At 38.5% G+C, this 17,153-nt stretch overlaps 1 protein-coding gene across 1 annotated transcript in view; it reads right to left on the bottom strand.

Annotated features, from left to right (window-relative positions):
* Nucleotides 1-13,288: 13,288 nt before the first annotated feature.
* The window catches only part of Phactr2 (phosphatase and actin regulator 2), a gene marked incomplete at its 5' end in the record, with an annotated part of 83,134 nt that continues 79,269 nt past the window's right edge, over nucleotides 13,289-17,153 (bottom strand). Inside the window, 1 exon segment of the mRNA XM_013516614.1 lies at nucleotides 13,289-15,104. Within this exon segment, the coding sequence (XP_013372068.1) occupies nucleotides 15,089-15,104 (16 nt within the window).

Here is a 17,153-nt window from a genome sequence, read left to right on the forward strand (position 1 = left end):
CATACAGTAAAAATTATAATTTAAGACTGCACCATTTGGAGCCAGGCGTGGCGACCCACGCCTGTAATCCCAGCACTTGGGAGACTGAGACAGGAAGATTGTTGCAAGTTGGAGATCAGCCTGTGCTACAAAGTGAGCTCAAGGCCAGCCTGAACTGCATAGTGAGACCCTGTGTCAAAAACGACAAAAAAAACCAAACAAACAAACAAAAAAAACTGCACAGCTTGTCTGGTGATAAACGCTTTATACTTCTATGTGCCAAAGATATATTACTATTTGTTCTGTGGAAATAAGGTCCACAGAGACAAGATATTTTCTGTATCAATGTGTTACGTTTACTACTGCATCCAGTGCCTGATAAATATATTCAGTAAATACTTAAGTGAATTAATGATCTGGCATTTTATTATCTCATTTTTTTTCCTTACCACAACACTGTGAAAGATGTTATCTTCATCTCCTTACAACTAAAACTGAGGCATAAAAAAATTTAAGTGATTTTCTTACATGACTACTAAATGGCAGGTCAGGAATTTAAGCCTAGTGAGTTTGAGTGGAGGTTGGCCACCTAACAGCATAGCTTGTTTTTTTTTTCCCCTTCCTGTGCATAACATTATACTTACTTCATATTTGTCAGTCTAATACAAACACTGAACATTCTGTACTAAGCACTTTGTGTTCATTATACCATTTGAGTGTGACAACAAATCTGTGAAGAACAATTAGGTAACATGAAGTCAGTCTTACAGGTAAAGAGTCTGAGAATTCAGAGAATTGAAGTTACTTACCCAAGATCACCATGAGTGGAAAAGCTGTAAGTGTAGTGTAAGTGACTGCTTTAGAAGGGTGATACTCTTACCTGAATTGTACATTGCCTCTTGAAAGCAGTCAGCCAGCACATTTTTTCACTACTTTCTAAACAGACAAATGTATCACTGCATTACTCATTTTATCACATTTGTCATTTTTAACACTAATCATCTCCCTTTCCTGTATAATGTCCATCCTCTGGCTTTAGGATAAAGTTAAACTCTTCTGCCTTGAGGTGTGTTATGTACATGTACCAACTCGCCACAGGAATGTAATCATTATGTAATGCAAACACGTACTAATAAAAAATAAAAGTTAAAAAAAGAAACTGTATATCATATGTTCTTCAGCCATCAGTTTAACATCATGTTCCTTCTTTCACCAAGTACCACTCATGAGCTAGCACCGTAAAACTGTTTGCAGCTTCCAAATGTACCTGAGAGAAGTGGGTTCTCTCTGCCCATCTCAAAGACTTTCCAAATTTTAGTTTTTATCTGTTCCTCTTAGCTGAACCTTAGACTTAAGTTGCCTCAAAAGGAGTAGTGTTTCACAAAAGGACTGCCCCAAACCATCCAGAGAGGTGGTCAGTGGGGATTCCAAAGAAATTGGCACCAAATGCCAGAGTGATCAGTTCAAAGCATTTATTAAGGGAATTTGCAATGTGCTTGAGTGGACAGTGAGAAAAAAATGTTCTACCTGCCTATGTTGACAGCAAGGGAGGTAAATTATGGAGCATTGTGGTTTAGATCTAGATGTCCCCCCAAAGCCTCGCACACTCAAGGCTGAGGCTTTTGCGAGCTGATTAGATCATGGGTGTGTGCTGCTAGATTAGTCCACTGATGAGCTTATAGCTGCGGGTAACATTGGGAGGCCAAGCCTGAGGGGAAGAGGCAGGTCACTGTGGGCGTGGCCTGGAAGGAGATTTATTTGTACATATATATGTATATCCCTCTTCTTTCCTGATGGCTGTTTCCTGGCTGCCGTGCCATGAATTCTTTCTGGGTACCAGGCTGCCTTGCACTTGGAATCAGCCCACTATGGACTGAAACTCTACAAACTGTGCCAAAAGAAACCTTTCCTTTAAATTGTTCAGGTATTTTGTCCCAGCAACGAGAAAGTAACTAGGACATGGAGTTTGTATGTGGGTTTAAGAACAATGGCTCAGGGCTGCAGCTGGTTTCTCTGTGTTTAGCACATATTTGGATTTTTCAGCATTTTAGGCAATAACCTACACAGCTTTATCAGTGCCTGGAACATTCAAGGCCCAGGCTTGCGTTCAAGCCTACAGCGGGGAGAAAAATCCCATGTAGCTGGCCAGATCACAGAGCAGTCAAGGTATTCCATGCTTCTGTCAGCACCTGTTTCAAAAAGAAGAAAAAAAAAGAGAAAAAAATCCAACAAACACAAATCCTTCCAAAAAACCACACCCCTTCCAAAATCCCATTAAGAAATACTCAATACATACAGAAAGCCTACAGATACTGCTTTGCATGCTGTCTTAATATGGAAATATTGTTATTTCCTAATATCTATAATTGAAATGTTACAGTAATAATATTAAATCTAAATCCAGGGCTGGTTATATATACCTCAGTGGCACAGCACCTGCCTGGCAAACGCAAGGTCCTGAGTTTGATTCCCGGTACCAAAAAAAAAAAAAAAAATCTAAATCCAAATCATACTTCTTTCTTATTAGTGTGCTGTAATTAATGGTATATATTTTAGAACGATTAAAAAGAATTTCTGGTTTCATCCATGACTTGAAAAGCCCCCTCCATAGGGAACTAGCTCAGCCACTGACACTATGTTTAGCTTATTGGCCCCATTTATATGCTACTCAGTGGTTTTGTACTTAAAAAACTACTTTCCATCAGCAACACTCAAGGATTCCCGAACACCAGGAAACTAATGTACACAAAAGTGGAGAAAAATTGCTTGGGGACAGCCAAACTAGACTCTGAAGCAGTAACTTTAGGAATTATAAATTACATGCCTGGCAATATTAACAGTGCTTATGGAGGTACTTAATCTTTAAAAAAGAAAAAAGCATCAAGATGAATGTACCAAGATGTTCACTATAGCACAGCTTGTAGTAGAGAAAAAACAATTAAAAATCCATTAGTAAGGAATTAATTGCAAGAAAGTACAAACCATTCATACAATGGACTACTGTGAAGCTTTTGAGGAGGCAGGCCAGCCACTTACTAAGCCAGGAAAAAAAGCAGGTTGCAGAATGCTATGGTGGATGACATTTTTGGTTAATAAGTTGTAAAAGAATTCACACAAGTGTTTTACATCGAAATGTTTTCACAAAAATGTAGTATAAGAAAGTGTCTCAGAGACTTGCATCGCACTATCAATGGTGAGCGTCCCCAAGGAGCTGGGAGAGGTTGCAGGAAGCTTTTAACATCTCTTGTAGGTTGTGTGTTTATAGTGAGGATCTGAAGTAAGTGTCCCTCTGTGTCTGCAGATTAGTTAGAGGAACACCCCCTCCCCAGGATGCTTTGAATTAGGGAGACTCAACTTGTGTATATCTAATGTGGTAAGAAAATATAAATGATTTTCTTCATCTTTTGACCAAATTAAAGAACTAGCCGTCTATTCCAACGATGAAGTAAATGTAGTTTGTGTTAGACTTATTGAGACCCTATGTCTTTATAAATTACTCAGTGCAATATAAAAATTCACATATCATTTTTGCTTCACACCCCACCCCTTGCATAAAATGCTATTCTATTTAAAATGAAGATAGCCAGTAAAACCAAGTTAAATTAAGAGCAAGTAAACATCACTGGAAACACTGATGATATGTAAATGATTTGATGTTATGGTCTCAGAGATAAAGTCAGGCAGTGAGAAAATAGCTCCTTATATTTTTATTTTAATTTCTTTACTATCTTAAGCTGCACTGTCTGTTGGAGAGCTTTGTCCATTCCTACAGCTTCCACTACATGTGCATTCTGATGATTCTCAACTTCCTGTCTATAGCCAGATCTTTTTTGTGTTGTTGTTGCTAAGGGTCTAACCCAGTGCCTTGCACATGCTAGGCAAGGACTCTGCCTTGAGTCACATTCCCAGCTCCTAGCCCGGGCTCTCAATGACCTTCAGACTACATATCCAGCTGACCGTTGTTCATCTGTCCATGTGTCCATCCTGACAGAAGGCAAATCAAGTGCATCGTGCATCCAAAATGGAACACCTCACTTCACTTCTGCATCCCTCCTATCCTTTTCTCCCCTCTTTCTGCCCCCAACTCCAGCCTTACATTACCCTTACCTCTGGTATTTTCTATTTCAGCAATTAACATCACCACTCTGTCGAAGCCAGCCACATAATAGGTACAGACTTAGCTTTTCTCTCTCCCCTGCTTTTCACATTCAACAGTTACTTCCACTTCATAACCATTCTTTGAATTTGTTCATGTCCCTTTGTTCCAAGAGTACCTTGCCTGGGACCACCATGACTTCCCAATCAGATTATGGCCACATAGTGACCCTGTTTTCTTAAGGATAAATTTAAAATTCCTTGAGATTTTGACTTTGTTTACCTCTTTAGTTTCATGACAATTTACATTTTGGTTCAGCTTTAATTGCTCCATGCATTGCATAACTGTAGAGTTCTAGTTTCAGCAACAAATAAGGTCAGACATTGGGGTGGGACAAGTATAGATCCTGATTGGATGTCATTTCAATGAGTTGTGTCTAGTCCAAGAGAAAGAATATGAAATACAGTACATACAAAATTTCAAGAGGGACAGTAAATGATTGTTGAAGGATTACTAACTGCAACTTTGGAGTACAGACTTCGACCTACCAGACCAAAAACTTGTTTGGGATGTTGTTTGAATTTGGCTTAACAAAACTCATCCTTTCTGGGGCTGGGGATTTAGCTCAGTGGCACAGCACCTGCCTGGCAAGCGCAAAGTTGGGAGTTTGATTCCCGGTACTGGAAAAAATACCAAAAAAACCAAAATTGATCCTTTCTGAAGTCTGTGAATTTGAAGATGCCCTAGTGTGAGAGGGATTGAAAAATGGTTCTGCATGTGTCTCTGTTTAAGTAACTTCTTCCCAGAAGTATGTAATGCTTACAACGCATTTCTTTGCTGGGAATTTTTGATCATTAAGCAAATGGTGAATTTTCAATCTAGGAATTTCTGTTTACCTTAAGTTTTAAAATTTACATTTATGCTTCCTAATTATGGAGATACTCTATATTGTACTTGGTAATAAAGTGCTTGTGATTTAAGAAACAGGAATATTGTAGAATCTGACCTCTTAGCGAAACAATCCAAATTTAAACCATATAATTAAGTGTAGGCTTATACAGGAAGAAATTGTATCTCCATATTAGTAAATAATACTAAACTATTTAAGAAAATTTGCTTTATTGCACTTACAAATGCAATGCATTAGATGTAAAAGTGTCATTAAATGACTGTTATAGACACCTTAGGGCACTGATTACTCATAAAAAGATGTGATAAATTTACATATATTGTTTAAAGAAACTTTATAAAGAAGTTACAGGGCAATAGCTGGAGAAGGCATTTGGATTGTTCCCAAAAGGTCGTGTGGGATGGTAACACATAAAGAATTTCAGTTGGAGTGGATGAGTTACACAGGGTTGGGAGGCTGGCAGCACATATAACGCGCCTGGGGAACAGTGCATTTCATTAAATTTGGCCCAAGTGAGAAATAACAGGAGAGTAATTTAGAACTGTGGTCTGAAGTTAGACACTGAGAGCGCTTGTGGGCTCTTACCATGCCTGGAGTGAATCGGTACTCAGAAGGGACTCACTGGAAGCTTCTGAGTAGAGCAATCAAACCATCATCCTTTGTCAGAGACCAGTGTGCTGACGGGTTGGCTGGAGAAGCCCCCAAGAGGTGATGACTGAGATTTCAGAGATCATCAGAGACTGAACTCAAGAGCAAACAAAGTGAAGTGACCCATGAGAGAGTTCGTTTGCTGAGTGCCACTCTATGAGCAATGAGGGGAAAATGCTGGCCAGTGCTGAGTGTTCTCTGTACTGGCTTTCTGACTTGGGGCAACTTAGGTTGAAAATCCACCTAGAACAAACCGTGGGCAGACAAGCACTGAAAGTACTAGTTCTCTTTTTCCTGGGATATTTGTCTAATTACAAGGAGGCAGCACCTGTGGCTTTCTCCCTTAGATGTCCTAAGAAATGGTATGAAAATCAACATGGAGGTTCCTAAAAAAATTAAAAATAGAACAATCATACAATACAGCTATACCACTCCAAAAGGAATTAGTTAGCATACAATAGGGCTACTTGAATACCCATGTTTTTTTGTGGCATAAATCACAATAGCCAAATATGAAATGAGCCTAGGTGCTTATCAATGTAGGAATCATAAAGAAAGTAAGAATTATGACATTGCAGGAAAATGGATGGAACCAAAGATCATCATGTTAAGTATACAGGCCTCAGAAAGACAAGGATCACATACCTTCTTTCACATGTGGAATAAAAAAAAAAATCCACAAAAAGTAACACAATAAACGAAAAACCAAAGATGACGTGAAAGTAGAGGGAGAGTAATAGAGAGGATGGATATGATTAAAATGTTGTGTGTGTGCAGAAAAATGCTACATAGTACCTTGTAAAATTAATATGTGTTCATATACGTATTTTTGGGAAATAGTGCCTGTTTTTAATCAAAGAGAAGAAAAAATAGTCACAGAAGCTTTAGGTTCTTAGCCTCTAATATGTTCTATTATGAACATTCTCCCTGTAAAGGGCAAAGATCTCAAATCTTATAAACTGAGTGAGGTCTTGGGGTGTTGGGGTGGCAGTGCCCCTTGCAACAACTCCCTGCAAAAGTCTCAGTGGAGGTCCAGCAAAGAGTAAAGTCACAGTAAATCAGAGGCATCATTGAATCATGTCAAATGAAGACCTCCGTTTCTTCCTCCACTGGAGTTTAGAAAGTAATGTTTTAAAATAGGGTCTGGGTTTGCCTCAGAAAAAAATGAAACCGCACATGGTGGTACATGCTTATAATCCCAACCCTCAAGAGGCTGAGCCAGGAGGATTGCTCTGAACAGAAGGCCACTCTGGGCTCCACAGTGATTTCAAAGTCAGCTTGAACTGCATAGTGAGACCCTGTCTCAAAAAAAACAAAGAAAAGCAAGACAGAACAAAGAAAGAGAAAGGAAAGAAGAAAGAAAGAAAGAAAGAAAGAAAGAAAAAAAGAAAAAGAAAGAAGAAGGAAAGAAAGAAAGAAAGAAAGAAAAAAAGAAAGGAAGGGAGAAAAGCAAGCAGGCTACAACAACTGCACTTTCCCTGGAAATAGACAGTATACCTGGGCCAAGTTTTCAAACTTACCTTTTAGTGTTTTTGATCACAGGCTTCTTTATTATATGTCCTCTGTCTAGGGCAGTGACATACACATCACCGTTCAAGTTTCCCCTTATATCTATGACCTTGTCCTAGAGTGAAGGGAGGCTAAATTACTATTGTAACCACTGCTGAGGAGTACAAAAAGCATATTCCAATTTCTTTGCTTTCTTTTTCTTTTTTTGCGCGGAGGGTCAGGGTCTCAGTATGCAGTTCAGGCTGGCCTTGAACTCACTGTGTAGCCTAGGCTGGCCTTGAACTCATCACAGTTCTCCTGCCTCGGCCACCCGAGCGATGGGATTATAGGCGTGCTACCACCACGTCGTTTCTAACTTTTTTTCTTACTCAAAATGCATTCATAGCACAATGAGGAAGCCTATTTATCTTGTTTTGGTTTTTTTTTTTGGTTTTTTCTCCGGCACCGGGAACCGAACTCACGACCTTGCACTTGCCAGGCAGGTGCTTTGCCGCTGAGCTAAATCCCCAGCACCAAGCCTATTTATCTTATATGCTGTAAATTCTAAAGGGACCATTATGTTTATACATTGTAACTGTCAAGAAAATATATCAAATATCCTTGGGTATGAAAGATAGCAAGTTTTAAAATATACTATATATTGCTAATAAAATCAGTATTTGTTCAGGCAGAATTTTAACTAGAAGTACAAATTACAAGGCCTTCCACCTGAAACATGTTACAAAGACTGGTGGGGTGAGGATAAGAGGCAGTGGAGAAAGATGTCGTCCCCTTGCACTGCAGGTGAGAACTCCTGAACTTGGCAGCTGAAAAGACTAAGTACCACCTGAATACATACAAGTTGGAACAAACCCAAACTGAGGGCTTCCCAATGATTTTATTGAGGTAATGTTTCCCAATTTTATACATGTATGCATTTGTATATACTTAGGAAAGCTAAACAACGTTCTAAGGCACTTGGAATTGTGCACAGCAGTATCTCCTATTATAGTATACCACTAGATAGAGCATAAGTTTGCTTCTTAAATAACACAAACACCAATATGGAATAAAAAAGATAATACATAGTCTTTCTTTCAGGTTACAATAGTGGAATACATATACATATGTGTGTATACTTGTAGATATTTATACCCACATTCTATAATACAGTACAGATTCAGAACAACAAAAAATATCAACTGTTGTGTTAGTCAGTGTACAGTTCCAGTTATTTACACTCACAGATATTATACCTGTGTAATATGCAGGCCTAGATCATGCACTGGACGTTAGGGGTCTTTCAGTTAATCTCATAATGATCACAGTTTACCATTCTTAACACTTTAACTAAAGCTGGAAAGAACAAAAAATTGCAGATAGTCCATTATTTAAAAATCACGGTTACAGAGAAAACATTGACTGGTTTAAGTTTTAGTAGATATTTAATTGGTGAAATTGGTGTAGAATGTTTCAGATACATTGACACAGTTCTAAGCCGCAAAAGAAATACTAACCACAAAAACAACGAAACAGGAGGAAAAATTAGTGCCTATATTTTAAATGATGAAAGTGGTTTGACCCTTGAATCACTCTGGTATTTCCAAATGCTAGTTAGCATTGCAGTGGCAGCTGCTCATTGTGGAGGCTTCCTAAGCAGTATTAACAATACAGTCAAACTATAACAGAAGCATCGAGTAAAGGAAAAGTCCCTTGGATTGGCGAGTGGCACAAAAATTATTGGCATTTTAATACACCACAAAATTGACCTGAGGGTGGAGTGGCATTCTGTCTCATTCACTCCTTTCAATTCTTCTTATAAAAAAAATATTGCTATTAAAAAAGATAAGAATCCTTAAGCACCATCTATGAATTTACAATATAACCACCTTTATCAACTCTGAATTGCTCTATATCAAAAATTTGTTTGGAATTTTAATATTTACAAAAATCATAGTTGCTAAATTAATTCCTTCTCCTAGACACAATTTATCCAAATTTTTTTTTTATTTTTTATTTTTGAGATAGGGTCTTGCTATTAGTGCAGGCTGGCTTTGAACCCACTGTGTAGGCCAGGCTGGCTTCAAACTCATAGTGATCTTCCTGCCTCAGCCTCCCAAGTGCTAGGATTACAGGCATGCAGCCACCACGCCCGGTTCCAAATAATTTTAAGACATATTAACCATTCAGTTTGGGTGATTAAGAAGTGACAAAGAGAATAAGCATGTTTCTGATTACTAGGACAGTTTAGTAATGTTCCACCTAGATAAAACTATCTTATTTCATGTATGACTATCACTGCAGTATGAACATTTCCATCATAATACAGTTTTCATGAAGCTTATTAAAAGAGTTGAACTGCACAACTATGTTTATAGGACCATTCAAGCCTCTGCTTTTGGATGAAATGCTTCATTTGTAGAAGAAACAAGAGACTCTCTTGGAAGTCATAGACTGCAGTGTTATCAGGTAAAATCTAACAGTGATTTCCAAAGACCACCAGCTTTGTATGGACTGCTAAGAGCCACTGTATTTGTATTTAACTTTTGCAACAGTCCTCATGACATCAACAAGCACTATGACCAGAACTGTAGTTCTGGGGTAAAATTGCAAGAGGGAGAAAAACATAAAGCTTGCTTCATGTAAAATCTCTTCTTTAAGTAAATATAGAGACCAGGACAAGTCACTATGCCTACTGGAATTGCCCTAACTGCCCTGTTACTGCTTCCCTAGAGAACTGGCAAAATAAAACTGCACAGAAAGCTTGAAAAGTGAAGGGGGCCAAAGAAAAGCATGGCCACAGAAATAATGTTTTGGGTCCTTTTTCCTGTGTGTCATCAAATTGCAACGGATAGTGGTCTTCAGGGGAAGAGGTAGCGATCTCCTCTACAGTGCCTATGAATTTGCACAATGACTGTGAATGCTACTGGCAATCAGTCAGCAGCAGCCTGTGACACTGAACACTCTGCGATGCGTGGGATGGTTCCGTACAACAGACTGCCCTGACCCAAACACCGACAGCACCCCACCGAGAAACACCGATCCACGGTGCTGAGCACGCGGGTGCAGCTGTGTTAGCAATGCCACAAGCTAAATGGCATTCTTGTTTTTGTGCAGCAAATCCTAGCCTAACTGAAAAAAAAAAAAAAAAGAAAAGGCTCTTTTCTAGAGGGCTACTTTAGGTGGGAATAGCTACCACAGGAGCGTCTATTTCTTTGTCAGAAATCTTACAATGAATACAATGGGATTTCTTAATTTGGGATGACCCAGACTTCAAGAAAAACATAGCTGGGCTGATTTCAGGTTCTTTTCAGAAATGCTAATGGTGCCTCACATTTCTGAACAGAACTTATGCTCATGGATTACAAAAGTAACTGGAAAGTGAAAAGGAGACTGGTTTGCTGGTTTTCTACCTTTGCGCCCACCACGCTTTGGTCCCCTTCTAGTACAGCCTAACATTGCCCTTAAACTTGGGTTCTGCACTCTAGTGGATGTGCTTTCTCTCCAAAAGATGTTCTCCTTGATTGGTGGTCACTTTTGTCACTGCGTTCTCCTCTAGAACATATTTGATCTCCCTCTGCTTTGTCATGTAAGACAATAGTGTATCCCACCAGGCAGTAGAGGGCAAATACTAAGAAAGATTAATCATGTCAATCTTCCAAAAGGCAATGTCACAGATAAACTGCATCTGAAAAGCTTTTTAGGCTTACAACATACTCTAATGAAATGAACAGATAATGTTCTCAAAATATATGCTTTTACTATGAAAGACAGGCTTAAGATATGTGGAATTTAGGAATGCTTAAACAGTTCTGCCATATCGATGAAAATGACAGAAGTTCATATATCTTGTTAGTTTAAGTCTACCTGACCTACTCTGAGGAAAATTTATTATTCTGAAATATGCTGCAGGACCATTTCAAAATAGTAACCAACTGGTAAAACTTTTGAGCCAGAGGGGAGGAAAACAAAGTTTTCAGTTAGGTATGGATATACTACTATGTGGTAGGTAAGAGTAGCTTTTTGTGTTGGGAATGTTGTATAATTTTTGAAAGTTGTGTCCACCTAACTCCATGAAGTGCAAGTAAAATATCTGCTGTGTGTTGATGTGGTTTGTATCAAGCTATGCAGTGTTTATGCAGGTGTTTTTTTTTCTCTTTTAAGTGTAAGCTACTGTATTTTTGTTTTAAATCCAATTTGGTACTGAATTAATTGCAGGATACAAAATCTAACTTACGGATACGGATTTTAAGGATTCCCAACTCCTCTTCAATATTTGGTGATTTTTGAAGGATATATTTGTCTTTCTATTTCCTTAAATATATTTTCACTTCGATTTCAGAACTTTTTAGGGATACTAGAGAAAGGTAAATAACTGCACTCCTTCCACTACCCAGGATATAAAGATGAAACCAGAAAGTCAACATATCTAGATAAGTGGAAGGAGAGATATAATTGCTTCTTCCTTCAATTAAAACAGCTATTCATTTTTTCCCCTCTGGTACCAGGAATCAAACCCAGGACCTTGCGCTTGCCAAGCAAGCACTTGTGCCTGCTGAGCCATATCCCCAGCCCCGAAAACAGCTTTTCAAATGCCTAAGGTTGTTCTCAGAATAATGTAGATCTTAGTTAAATGATTTAAGAAAATGTAAGACACTTCACATACCTAGGAAATTATTAAGCAAGTTGCGTTAAAGCTGATCACCAGAGAACTAATTTTGCCAGGTTGATTGGTAATGCCTTGGCGAGGGCCAAGAAGGCCTACTCAGCATCCTCTTGCTGCCTTCGTACAAATGCATATACACCTTAACAGCCATTTAAAAGAGATGGAAATTGTCACTCTGCTTTTTAGACTCTACTTCTCTTCTGCCTGGAACCTTCTTAGGGATGAGTTTGTTTTCTTCCTTCATCACATGTCTTAGACACAAAATAACCTAGCCATTGTTCTACATAAGCTGAATGAAGGTGGACGTTAGCAAAAACCTGGGCTTGTGTTACACCAGCAACAACCACAACAAAAATGAAATCCAGGTGTAGCACAGTAGTAGAGTGTATACCTAGTGTACACCAGGCCCTGGGTTTATCCTCAGCATGTAAAGAAAAGACAAAAGAAAACCAATTCTCACACACATTTACTTTCTTTATGGTTTTTTTTTGATACTGGGAGTCGAACTCAGGACCTTGTACTTGCTATTACTTTCTTTATGAACCAGAAGCACACTGGGTGTGCTGCAGATGCGCTGAGAGCGGACAGAGCCACGACCGCAGGGAGGTTGGCCTGGCCTCTGCCTCTTCTCGGGGCTGTCAGGCAGAAGACCCCGGATGGCTGCTGGTGGAATTATGCAGGATTTCTGCATAATAAAACAGAGTTTTATTCTGTGCAGTGCATCTTAGCTCCCAATCCTTTAGTACTTTGTGCAGCCTTTTATTTAAGGGATCATTCTAACGGAGTAACGAGTGGTGCTAATTACTTAAAGATTAGGTTAGTAGTAGTAAAATTTTTTTTTAAATTTCTAATGTAGAATTTGCTCTAAACAGCCTGATCAATATGAAGAAAAAAGTGTGGGTAGTTCATAAATCTGATATATTATGCAAGGAAAACAATATATAGAAGTACCAGGTTTTCATTTTTGTACTGGGTGAATCTTATTGTAAGGAATTAAAAAATTACTTCAATTGCTCCACTGTGGAAAAACTGTTCCTTTTACCAATCAAACAGAAACTTTCTATGACATGTATCCTAACTGATAAAGTGGTAATAATGTCTTATACTGTTATATAGAGAGATCTGTGATTAGAAGTTTTAAAAAAAATTCTGTGATTATAAGCATAGAAAAAGAAAAGAAACATTATATTCCTGGTATTTCTCCCAAGACACTAAAATGACATTAAAATATCTAAAGAATAGGACAATTTAAAAAAAAAGGGCGAACAAAGTTAATTTTTTATGGCTCAATTTAAACAGTATAAAACAAGGTCTGGTGGGTGTAGCCCAGTGGTAGAACACTTGCCTAGCGTGTACCAGGCCTTAGATTTAACCCCAGCACCACAAACAAACAATAACAACAAAAATCAGGCAAAGTATCAGCCAGAGACAGACACTTAGGCATACAAAGAAAAATTTTCAAAGCAAAGTATGTCTTATCCTATTACAAAAATGACAGTAGTACAGAGAGCAAGTTTATTTTATTAATGCCCATAGCTGAATGCAGGAAGAGGTACAATAATGCTGGTTACTTCTCTTATAAAATGGTTCTGGCTTTTTATAACAGGCCAAGAGGGGCAAATTTGTTTTCAAAAGTTTTAAGTAAAATCACTCTTTTTCAAATGATTTTTTAAATAAAACTATCAATGAGTGGAGGGATCTAAATTTAACCAACAGATGAAATGCTTGGTTTTGGATTGAAACTGACAATTACAATCTTCCACATTCCAAACTAAATGCAATTCAGGAAATTCTACTCTGAGCTCTAAGAATAAAATACTCTATTTAGGTCTTGCCTTTTTGTTATGTATTTTTTAATAAAAACGACTGAGAAGAACAATTGAATGCAAGGTGGTATTTACACACACGTCAGGTATATTGGGGAGCAGGTGTCAAACTGAGCTTGGGGTTCAGTCCAGGGGAAGGGGCAATACAATAATAGAAGGTTTCTCATTGTAAACAATACTGCTCACAGGCTCGCAGGAAAACTGTCTGTGATTTTCATCTCACTGATCTCTGGCAATGAAAGTAAATACTGTATTTATGGATGTGATCTGCAGATTCTTAATATAAAATAAAAAAATGAGCTTTCTCCCACACACAACTTAGCAGAGACTTTCTCTGTTCTTTTAAGCCTTGGGATGTATATTTTCCGATGCATGCACTTAATTTTAATAGCAGCAATTCAACTTTTTTTTAATGCAGTGCTGAAAAATAACTGGTCCTTTGCATTCCCCCTCAGAACTAACAGCAGGCAGCACATGCTGTACCTCACTTAAATTTTAACTTTGCATTCTTAAAAGGGTGTCATGATTGTCGATATTATCTTCTTTAGATCAAGTATGATTTCTTAACTTTGGAGATAATCAAGACAGGGAAAGGAAAAAACAGATTTGTTTCTAAAGCTTATGACAGTTTTATAGGGTCACACTGCATCTGTCTTTTCACCTAATCCTGTTATCTTTGTGGAAAATGGACACATTAGGAAAGGGGTATAAAAAATGTCAAGTGTGTACAGCTGTGCTACTTAAAAGCATACAACAAAATTTGGATAAGCATGCTTGGTAAGAGTCAGTAGAAGTCTCTTGCATTTAAGAAAAAGACGCGTGAAAATATTCAGATTTGTTTCTGGCAACTGGATTCACTGGCACAACATAAAATAATGGTACTTTACTGTACCAACGTAATGGTAAAACAAGTATATTTGTGTAAAACGTAGTCTTTAAGGAATCCATGCTGGGTGTTTAGGATTCCCAAACCCCTTAATAAGTTCTCAGCTACCAAATGCCTACTTCAAAAATACATTTATGTTTCAATTTTCTCCCTTCTTCATTAACATAATGAAATATATCTCTTTCTTTCTGATTTTCAACTCCCACCTTTCCAGCACCCATCAAGTTATCTTTAACCCACAGGCACTAAATCTTTTGGCTTTCTGGTAGTAAGGAGCCGGTGATTGTCTTCTGCTCATCTTCTTTGATTAAACTCCTTATGAAGAATAGCTGACGTAACCACGGTGTCCCTTACCATCAATCCACATCCTGGGCAACAAGGTTACTGCATCCTTCCCTTCACTCGTTGGCCCCCTCTGGACTGTAGAAGTGAGGAGTACTTTCGAACAAAGCCGAGTCACACACTTCCTTCACCACAAGTTAAACGGAGTCACACACACTCAAGTCTCAGTGCAATATCAGCTTTTCGGGAAGCAGGGCTCGTTCCCCTAAAGATGATCATCTGTGCTTGCAAATAGCCCCATGCTCCTTTACGGACGATGAAACCTGGGATAAGAAATAGAAACTGTGAGTCTGTATGCCTGTACTCAATGATCTAAATAAGGTAAGGTGAGGTTTAACTTATACAAAGATTCTGGCTACAGCGTTCAGGTTATAGAGCAATAGAGACAAAACATCACTATCCTCAGCATCACATCCTTACTCACAGAAGGATGTAGTGATATCCAGTCTGTAGACATCACAGGAAAATAACAGTCATTATTTCATTACCTAGAACCTCTCATCAGTTCTAGCTGGTGAGTCCAAATCAACTTTCTACATATGCAGTTCCAACGGCTTGCTGGTCCTTTTACCCAGGCGTTCCGCAGGTAACATACTAAGCATGCCCACCAGTACACAAAGGTTGTCGTGTACACTTCAGCTTCTGTAACAGTGTACTTTAAAAAAATATTTTTAGTCTAGAAACATCAAGTTGACAATTTATTTACCTCTATCAGCCATCATCTCCCTTTTATCATCATGTCCTGCCTCAACTGTCTGGCTTTCAATCATTAAAGCCCTTACCATCTTTTGTGGGTACCACCTTGATACCTGCTTGCTAGCTAGCTAGTAGGCTTCATGTTCTCGAAGCAAATTCTAGAACATTCCTGCCTTTTGTAGCCCTGTGCTTTTGACAGCCCTGTGCTGTCCCCAGTACTATAATTCCCTCCTTTTGTTTCCCATCTATGTTTTCACTATCAAGATCAAGGTCAAAAGCCATCTTCTTCATAAAACCTTATCTCATCCAGCTCTTCAGCAGACTTCTGTAATACCACATTTATGTAACTTTACTTAGCATTGCCCTGTTTTCTGTAACTTAATGCTCATCTTCCTCAGTGTGCCAGTTAATCTCACCTTCAATGTGATTGGATTAAGACACTCTTGAAGAGGTAACTTGATCATGGTGCACTATACTTATCAATGGATTAGTCCATTGATGTTCGTAGCTGAATGGGAAGATTGAACCCAGATTTGGGAGGTAGTCACAAGGGGCATGCCTTTGGAGGGTAAAGCTTTCTCTGGTGCTGCTCCTGAGCCACCATGCAGTGAGCACCTTTATTGTGACATATGCTTCTCTCATGATGTTCCTGCTTTAAAGCCAGCCAACCATGGACTGAACTCTCTGAAACCATGTGCCAAATTAAACCTCTCCTCTTTTAAGTTACAAGTGTCAGGGATTTTGTCCCAACAATGGAAAAGCTGACCCGTATACTTGGTAAACTAAATCTCCTAATTGATTTCCCTCCTTCAGGTTCTCTCCATGAAATCCATGCTTCAGACTATATTAAGAAATATCAACTCCATTACTCCAGTTCTTTGTTAAAAGAATTGTATTGTTCCTCATTCTCTACAAAATACCATTTAAATTTTTTGGAGTGGTGAAGTTAGCTTTTCAGAATGTGACCCAGCTCATGTTTCAACTGTATCTTCCAGTCATTGGCTCCCAAAGTCCTTTTGTGCTCCTGATGAGTCTTTCTTCCCATGTCTACTTTGTTCAATATCACTCTGTGAGGTCCCCAAACTCTCTTTTCTCTACCTCTCAGGAAGGGATGGGTGGCACTCTCTTCTGTGTTTCTACAGCCTTTGGTTTACATCAATTATTAATCACCTTATCTGGTCTTTGTGCAGGAGGGACTCTGCTACTGGACTGTGAGAAGCTGAAGAGAGAATTCTCTTTCATTTTTACATACTCACTCATCTGGTACGTGGTATGTCTTAATAAAAGTGCCTGAGCAGAATCCAAGCATTAAAAAATGAATAAAGACAGAAGAGATAAAACATGATTTGCTGTAATTTAATAACTGGAGAAGCTGCTTGATGGATACAGGGGACTTCTTATATTATTTCTATATATTTGACTTCCTGGAAGTCAAAATAAAAATAAGATATACCAAACTTTTCAAAGCTTGCAAGTCAGTTGTGCTAATGTAGGGATGTTCCACTTGGAGTTCAATTCTTAACTCCACTCCTGACCAGAATATCAGGCAGATGTATGATCTCCATGCTCTCTACATTTCTTTCTTTCTTTCTTTCTTTCTTTCTTTCTTTCTTTCT

This window comes from Chinchilla lanigera, unplaced genomic scaffold, assembly GCF_000276665.1.
Source record: "Chinchilla lanigera isolate Chin_1 unplaced genomic scaffold, ChiLan1.0 scaffold00035, whole genome shotgun sequence".
NCBI classification, from domain to species: Eukaryota; Metazoa; Chordata; class Mammalia; order Rodentia; family Chinchillidae; genus Chinchilla; species Chinchilla lanigera.